Source organism: Drosophila sulfurigaster, chromosome X (genome assembly GCF_023558435.1).
Source record: "Drosophila sulfurigaster albostrigata strain 15112-1811.04 chromosome X, ASM2355843v2, whole genome shotgun sequence".
NCBI lineage: Eukaryota > Metazoa > Arthropoda > Insecta > Diptera > Drosophilidae > Drosophila > Drosophila sulfurigaster.
In genome coordinates, this window is record NC_084885.1 from 3,283,879 (window position 1) to 3,292,671 (window position 8,793).

Sequence of the window (8,793 nt, forward strand, 5' to 3'; positions counted from 1 at the left end):
TCGCTTTATTCACTCCAATTTGCATTAGCAATAGAGCTGGGATAATATCGATAGTCGCGCCATTCGATAGTTTCGATGTTTTCAAAGCAAAAATTCGATAGTATCGATAGTATAGTCATATTTACTTCATTTTTTCCCATACATAGGTTTTTTGGTTTTTAAGCTATATTCTATGTGTACATAATAAAAAATAGAAAAAAGATCAAAATTATTCTATCTTATCATTAACATAAATTATAAGGTAACTTCAACAGAGATCATAAAAAATTCAGGTAATTTTTGATATAAAATTAAAAAACCAAAAAATTATTTTATCCAGGAATTTTTCTGCAAAAATAACAAAATGTCCACATTATTCGCCTTAAGCGAAGCTCTGCGGTTATTTATAACGAGTCCAGCCTTGCTGAACATACGTTCCGAGTCGGAACTTCCGACTCAGTCGAAGTTACGGGAACACACAAGAAATTTCGGCACTAATTTTTTTAAATTAGATTCATTATGCTGAAATAAAAGAAATGTTATTTATGTTTTTCCTTATGTTTAGTGAAAACTGGAACACTTACCTTCCAGAATTCTAGGGGATCTACATTTTCTTCACAGTGCTTTAAATTAAAGTACTGTCTGAGATCGATATTCGCATCTGCTCTTTTCGAGGTTGGTAATTCACTAACATTTTTTTGAAGAAATGTGAATAGGGTTTGGCGGTTTTGAGAAGGTGGTGGTGGCTCTGGGGTACGGAATCACAAGAGTTGTTAATGACGGTGACCTCATTTTCCAAAAACTTTTCGGCCTGTACAACGTTAAAAGGAGAACGGAAGCCTTGTTTTTTGAATCTTGGGTCTAGCAATGTTCCGACTCGCGGCAAAGAACGATCTTCATACTTTGTCAGCCTGGTGACAATGCTGTCCATCAAAAATGTACAGGCTGCTAATCCCTCACTAGACTTAAGGCAGTGATGTGAAAAATGCCCAGCACCATCGATAGTGTCAAAAAACTATCGATGGTGGCTCAGAAACAGTGTTGCCAATTCTTCTGCTCATAAAATAGCTAAAGTAACAATAAAAACGCTAGAAACCGCCAGAAAATTAGGATGATAGCCAAAACATAAAGCTACGTTAGGAAGACAATATTTTATTAATTTTATTTATTTATTAAGTATTTTTGAGAAGTTCTGAAATTTCCTCAATCATGCCCTCTTCTTCTGCTGAATTTTTTGTAGCTCTGATTGGTTCCAATCATTTTCAAGCAATCTTCTGGGACTTCATAATTATGGCAGCATTTGTTTGCCCGGCGTAGTCCGTATCTACAAATATGATTTAATGTTACTAATATTATAAAATATGCGTTGAACAGATAAAATACCTTGTGTGAAAAATAGAATTTAGTGTTTCAACGGCCATTCTATTTCGCAGCTTGGTTTTGACATTGTTCATTTGACTGAACACTCGTTCCACCTCTGCGTTCGACCATGGCAACGATAAAAGGCTTAGCGCAAATGATGCTAGTGCCGAAAACCTTTTGTTACCTGCTGCATCCACATAGTTGGACACTTCGGCCCAACAACTTATGGTATCCCTCAAATTTGACCAGTTTAGAAGATGGATGTTCTGATATTGGAATAGAATGTCTTCAATTTTATCGGAGTCCGACTTGAAGTGCTGGAGGATATGCAAAATATTGGCCAAAGTAGGACATACAATTTTGGTAATGGAAAACAAATAAATTTGTTGATATACTTAAAAATTGTCTGACAATCTAAAAAAGAATTTGGAAGTTAACAAAGAAATACATATAACACTTACTTTATAAGAATACCTCTGCTTGAGTCACAAAGGCAAAACTTCGATATATCGATAGTGCCATCGATATTATCCCACCTCTACTTTCCTTTTGCGCCAGAAGTTCTTAATATTCTTTCTGTCATGTCCAGCGGAGAGAGTGGTGTTTTTGTCGTTCGCGGCAGCGGCGATTCGGTCAAGCAAGCCATCATCGAGGAGCTGCAAAATTTGCTTAGTTCCGACACGGTTGTACTGCAACAGGCGGAAAAACGAAACATGCAGCTGCAATATACAGAAGGTATGCGCTCAAATTGACGGGCAATAAGTTAAGTTTTAGGGCGTTGTTCTTAAATATATTGGAATTGCAGGGTATGGCGTTTATTTGGCGGAAATCATAATGAATCAATCTCATGAGCTTCCGCTGCGTCAAATTGCTATCATTATGCTTACACGTTACGTGGAAAACCACTGGACAGATCTCGATGACCGCGAGAAGGCAAGTGGCGGTGTAGCCAGTGAGCAAGCAAAACGTACAATTCGCAACATACTACCCAATGGGCTCTACGATCCCAATTCGAAAATACGCTCTTCTGTGGCCTGCACAATATCAACAATAGCTGCCACCGATTATCCCCACTGCTGGGCAGAACTCTTTGATATTATTGTAAAGTGTCTGAGCGGTAATGAAGATTCGATTCATGGAGCACTGCAAGTGTTACGCAATTTCATATACGATGTGGCACAAATCAAGAAACTGGGACCAGTTGTCATTCCGGCGGTGTATCGCATATTCGACTCTGAGCAGAATTATTCAATCAAGACGCGCGTTTCAGCTATACGCACATTGAAAGAGCTTTTTACGGACATTTTAACCTTGATTACTGACAAACAGGAGCAGAGTTCCATGATGAATTCCATACTCACTAATTTCATGAATGAGTTCTTGCATTATCTAAGCATGAATTGCGGCGCTGGATCGAGTTTCCTGCTGCGCTCTGAGATTATCGGTGGTGAGTTACAAATTAATCAATAAAGTTTGTATTTAATCAACCCTTTTTATCATATACGTTAGTGTTTACATATCTGCCCAAGTATATAAATCCGTTTATGGAACGCATCTTGCCAATTGTCTGGCAGCTACTCACACAAATTGCCGATACCTACGTCAAGGTGTCCGTTAATCAGACGGAACCGAATCCGCTGGCCAGCGGAACCAATGAAGAGGATGACGAGCAGACCAACTTTCTTATACAAATTCTGGAATTCATCAACTGCATTGTGACCTGCAGAAAACTTCGCGGCACCATTAAGAATGTGCTCGCTGATTTGATCTACATCACCATTGTTTACATGCAACTCATTCAAGAGCAGCTCGAAGATTGGGAAGAAGATCCCGAGAAGTTTGTGGACGACGAAAACGACGGTGGCGTGGAATTAACTGTTCGCATGTGTGGCCGCGATGTATTGCTGGTAATGTTATTGATAAACTCATGCAGTGGCCAAACTTCTAAATTCTGCACAAACTTTCATTTCAGGCCATTAACGATGAGTTTGGTGTGAAAGCAATTCAGCCGTTGCAGGAAGCGTTGGGGCGACACTTTAGTGTGGCAGAGGCAGAGAAGGCGGCCAACAATCCCAACTGGTGGAAGATACACGAAGCGTGTATGAATGCTGTACATGGCTTTCGCGATATTATACTCGAGGGCGATTCCGAGTTTGATTTACTCAACTATTTAACGATTGTGCGCAATTTGCTGGTGCATCAGGAATCGCCGCATCTCGTTGGTCATGCGCTGTGTACGCTTAGCACATACTCTAAAACGGACTTGTACAATCCGCAGATTTTGTCCGAGATTCTTGACGTTACGCTCTGCAGCTTATCTCCAGAGAAATCGCATATACTGCGCATCAGAGCTGTAAAATCTCTAAACGGTTTTCTCTCCGCCAACGAGAATGCTGAGGGAGAGCGACGCACATTGCTGGTATCGAAGCTTCCAGGATTTCTGGATGGCATAATGGCTCTCGTGCAAGGCCGCAAGGCCTCTGTATTGGCCCTGTTAATGGAAGCGCTTACCATGATGGTGAAGTTTGATGCTGATTTTGCCTACGCGGCGCAACCAAAGATCACGCCGCTTACCATTGCTGCATTCCTCAAGTATGCCGAGGATCCATACGTGCTGCAGAATGTTCAAGATTTGATTAAGGCGCTAAGTCAGCAGAAACAATGTCTTGGGCCACTACAGGAGAAGTTTATACCGACCATAGTAAGCATTCTAGCCCTGCAGAGCGAGCAATGCAGCGAGAAACAAGACATTGCTTTGGATGTGCTGAATACGATTGTTAGGAACTCCGAAGCGCCATTGTCCAATGCACTGATTGAGACAGACATCGCTTTGGATGTGCTGAATACGATTGTTAGGAACTCCGAAGCGCCATTGTCCAATGCACTGATTGAGACAGCATTTCCTGCTGTGGTTAACTGCGTGATGCATACCGACGATCACACAGTTATGGTGGCTGGTGGCAAATGCTTGCGTAGCTTTATCAACGTTTCGCCAGAGCAAATCTTCAGTTACAAGAATGGTGAAGGCGTCAACTATGTGATGCAAGTGGCCACAGTTCTTTTGAATCCCATGAATACCGAAATGACTGCCGGTGGACAGATTGGACGTCTTGTTATTACCATCATTACCAAAATGGGCAATATGCTGGGCCAAACGGTTGACATGTTACTGAAGGCCGTCATTAGCAAGATGCAGAACCTCGAGTGCCTAGAGGTTATTATGAATTTGGTGCTGATATCCGCTCATCTCTTTTTAACCCAAATGGACTCGGTGCTAAACTTTCTTTCCACTGTGCCTGGACCCAATGGTGAGCCTGCTCTGCAGTTTGTGCTCACCAATTGGTTGTCACGCCAAAACTCCTTTGGTGCCTACGAACGCAAGGTAAGTACTAGAAATTATATTTATATTCATAAGATTTTTAATAGCAAATTTACTCATAGGTTACCACGATGGCACTTTGCAAACTGTTCGAGTATGGCGTGGCTACCCAGGACAATCGCTTGACCACCTACAAGGAATTGGTGCATGAGCCAAGTGGCAATCGTGTGTGTACCCGCTCAGTTGCATCCAGCTATGAGAAATGGGTTACCATTCCAGCCTTGGTGAAGATCTTTAAGGTGCTGATATCCGAGTATCAGCACTTCCAGGAAAGTAAAATTGATGCCCCGCTTACGGACTCAGAGGATGAAGTCAGTGGGGATGATGATGCTCCTGGTACTGCGGCCAAGCCGCGCTATGTATCAGATCTTTGCTTTGAAATCGACGAAGACGAAGATGAAGACGAAGTGGAGGGCGAACAAATACTACAGGACTTGCTTAAGGAATCAAACTACTCCAGCGATATTGGCGATAATCTACACAAATTTTTAGCGAACTTCACCCAAAACGAACATTTTCCCACGTTCTTTGAACATCTCGACGAGGGCGAACGTCTCACTCTGCTGAACAAAGTGCAGCACAAATAAAAACAAAATAAAAAGCAAAATTGCAATGCAATGTAAGTGAAATCATGTAAGTGAATCATGCATGTAAGTGAAATCATGCCTAGAACCGCATTGTGTTAATCGTATTTAATTTGTATCTTATCATATTAATAAAAGCAAAATTCTATATTTGTAGGCAAAAGCAACAAGTTGTAATATAGATTTTTTTAATGAGGTTGTGTGAACCGCCAAATGTAAAATAGCGACTTTTGTTGTTTTTTATTTTTAATTTTTATGCATTTCTTCCGGTAAATTTAAGAAAAAACTACTTTCAATTATTGAGCCACCTCATCGCTTTTTAGCGTTTTTTGAAGATAAATTCCAGCATTGCAAGTGTCCTTGGATAAAAAAGCAACATTAGTTCGAAACCTACACAGATAGACATCATATTTTACTCACCATTGTTTTTTGTGGATTACACCTAAAGAACTTTCGTATGCAGGGTGTGATCAGCGATGAATCTATGGCGTGGGATCGTTCGTACCAAACACAAGTGTGCTCATGAGGGCAACGATAATGGTAACCGAGGCACCCAAGGTGGTGTACCACATATAGGACATGCGGTACAATGGAAATACATCACTGAAACACAAATGCAGTGCAGTAAATTATGCACCTGCCTTGAAGCATCTCTTCTTACCACTGGAAACGAGAGCGGCTGCATCGAAAGTATAGTCGCAGTGGTCTACAGTTAAAGGCTTTGTCCGGTAGCTGATGGCACCCGAGGCAATGGCCCATTGCGCATTTAGACTTACCCAGGACATAACCACAACGCCAACGCAGCCGCCCAACATGGCGCTCTAGAAAAATGCGCTCATTATAACATAAATATTTTTTTTGACCTGCAACTCACATTGCCGTTGATCCAGGGCAAAAGAATGCCTAGCGTAAAGATGCCAAAAAGCGGACCATTCGTTATGGATTCTAAGCTCATTGTCAGCTGGAGCACTGTGCCCATGTGCTCCACCACATAGACTAAAGCCACACAAAGCGCACCCACGCCCACAACGACGGAGCGCATGATCCAAGTGGTGGCACTTCACATAAGGTTTGACGAAGTCTTCCAAAACGACGGCAGACATTGAGTTAAGGCAGGTGGAGAGCGAGAGGTGCCGCTCGAGGCGGCACTGAAGACACCAGCTATGAATAGTCCCGTCATGCCAGGCAATTCACCCAGCGTATCCATCACAAAGAGCGGCAGCAGTTGATCCCGAGCTTTGGCCAGCTGTGTTTAAGTATTTAGAACACGTCTTTTTAAATTTAATTTACTTGCCTTGGTAGTTAGTAGATCACAGTTTTGATAGGTAGAATAGCCATCAAGATCAGAACTCCAGCACAAAAGATGCACAAAGCCTTGCGGGCGTCGGCGAGTGTGGGGCAGTGAAGGTAGCGCGGAATCATGTTCTGGGAGACGGCATTTGTTTGTGTCCAGTATACAATTCCACCGACGAACAAACACCAGAAGGTATGTCGCACAGTGGGATCTATGCTCAGGCTGCAAATGAACAAAAACCTTAGACTTTCGCTTGGAGCTTTCCAGTTGATAAAACTCACTCGGGAGCCTCGAGTCTGTTGGAGTGCCAAGCACGTTCCACCACAACATTGGCGCCTCCAATATCCATGCTGCCTTTGACAGCAACTAATGAAAGGGCTCCCAGCATGGACACCGCCTGAACAACATCCTGATTGAAAGCCAGAGCCGGAACATATATCACAATTGGCAGGTAGGTAGGGTCAGCCTGGACACGCGATTTAACTCACATTCAAAATGGCAAACAATACGGAACCAAACATACGCAGGCGGCGATCAAAGCGGAGCTCCAAGTACTGCAAGATGTATGTATTATTATACTATATGTCTGAATAAAGATGTTAATTATTTACTTACCTCATAGGTGGACGTAATGTTCAGATCGTGGAAGACTAGTAAGTAGAAGATTGCCATCACGATACCCATGCCGATGACACCGAAGCCCACATAAAGATACTGAGTCCCATACGAGTAGACTTCTGTTGGCAATCCCAGTAGTGTAATGCCAGATATGAAGCTGGCCACCAAGGAGAAGGTGATGGGAACGATTGGCATTTTTCGACCGCCTAGCATATAATCATTCTCGGAGACGGATTTGTTCATGAAACCAAAGTATATGCCAATAAAGATACAGTGCAGAAACATTGCCACAAACGCAACATAATCGGGCCACGAGAATCGCTGCAGCTCGCTGAGAACCTGGGATATATTGTTTATTTTGACAACCTTGCGCCAGTGATGTGAAAAATGCCCAGCACCATCGATAGTGTCAAAAAACTGTCGATGGTGGCTCAGAAAGGCAAAAGTTCGATATATCGATAGTGCCATCGATATTATCCCAGCTCTAATTAGCAAATCTACAGTGTAATCCAGTTGCTAAACAATTAATGCAAATGACTTGAATTAATAATTTAAATAAATTATGAGTATATAACAATTTACTTGCAACTCAATTTACAAGATATAATATTAATTATTAATTGCATCTAGTGCTTTTAAAAAGTAAGAGAGTCTTTAAAAATACACATTTTAACTACCTAAAATATAACATTAATATATTATTTGTGAAACTTATATAATATCAGTCTTTTGTTTACTTTCACTTATTTCGAATGAAATCACATTTTTTTTTGTTTCACCTTCCAAACTGCATACATACATATGTGCATATATTAATATTGACAAATATGCTTAAAAGATTTTTTTAAATAATGGCAAAAAGTCGGTCATTACTCTCCTGTCCATAGAGAGCTGTCTCACAGTGAATATTTAACTAAATTTTACTACTTTTTCCTTAATTCTATTGAGGATTATAAGGCTGTCTCTGAATGTAATGTGTACAATTTCACTTACATATATACAATATTTACAGAGACTTTAGAAGTACTTAAACACAACAATTAGTGAGGATTGTCGCCAACCCTTGACACTGTGAGACGGGCGACCGACCCTTGGTCAGGGATGCATAAAAGCTCCTATTTATACTGAGCATATGTCAAATTACAACTTGGGAATTACAACGCAGCTCACAGATCAATGAGATCCAAATATCGAGATGAAGATCGTTACTATTTTCTTGTAAGCACTTTCATAGACTCCCAGACTGCCTTATATAAAATTAAAAAATACAAAAAAAGTTCTTTAATACACAACTGCAGAATCTAGAAATTAATTAAATGTTTGCTTCATAAATTGCAAGTGGCCAAAAACAAAAACAAAACAGCGTGTATGTGAGGTTCAACTCTGTTTGTGTGTGTAGAAATACAACCCTGTGCTTTAAGCTAGTATAAAAAGTATATTTATTGTCAAGTTGAAAATTAACTTTATTGCAATTGCATAATTACGACGATCATTGCCAACTGTTTTAAAAGCTGAACACAATTAATTTGGAAGAATATTAAAACTATTAACTTGTGATGAGACTTGAAAATCTGCAA

At 40.8% G+C, this 8,793-nt stretch overlaps 1 protein-coding gene, 1 long non-coding RNA gene and 1 pseudogene across 2 annotated transcripts; 1 reads left to right on the top strand and 2 right to left on the bottom strand.

The window, feature by feature from the left end:
- Positions 1-1,145: 1,145 nt before the first annotated feature.
- On the bottom strand, positions 1,146-1,755 carry LOC133848042 (uncharacterized). The gene is made up of 3 exons (XR_009895216.1): positions 1,526-1,755; positions 1,363-1,456; positions 1,146-1,303 (listed from the first exon to the last, which is right to left on the bottom strand). It is a non-coding gene; the product is annotated as an uncharacterized LOC133848042 (long non-coding RNA).
- An 11-nt stretch (positions 1,756-1,766) lies between these two features.
- LOC133848041 (importin-9-like) lies at positions 1,767-5,310 on the top strand. Its single transcript, XM_062283407.1, has 5 exons — positions 1,767-2,076; positions 2,147-2,788; positions 2,851-3,248; positions 3,314-4,723; positions 4,783-5,310. The coding sequence occupies exons 1-5, from the start codon at positions 1,923-1,925 to the stop codon at positions 5,305-5,307; spliced, it is 3,129 nt and encodes a 1,042-aa protein (XP_062139391.1). The 5' UTR covers positions 1,767-1,922; the 3' UTR covers positions 5,308-5,310.
- A 260-nt stretch (positions 5,311-5,570) lies between these two features.
- On the bottom strand, positions 5,571-7,684 carry LOC133847698 (sodium-coupled monocarboxylate transporter 1-like; annotated as a pseudogene).
- Between the last annotated feature and the right edge of the window lie 1,109 nt (positions 7,685-8,793).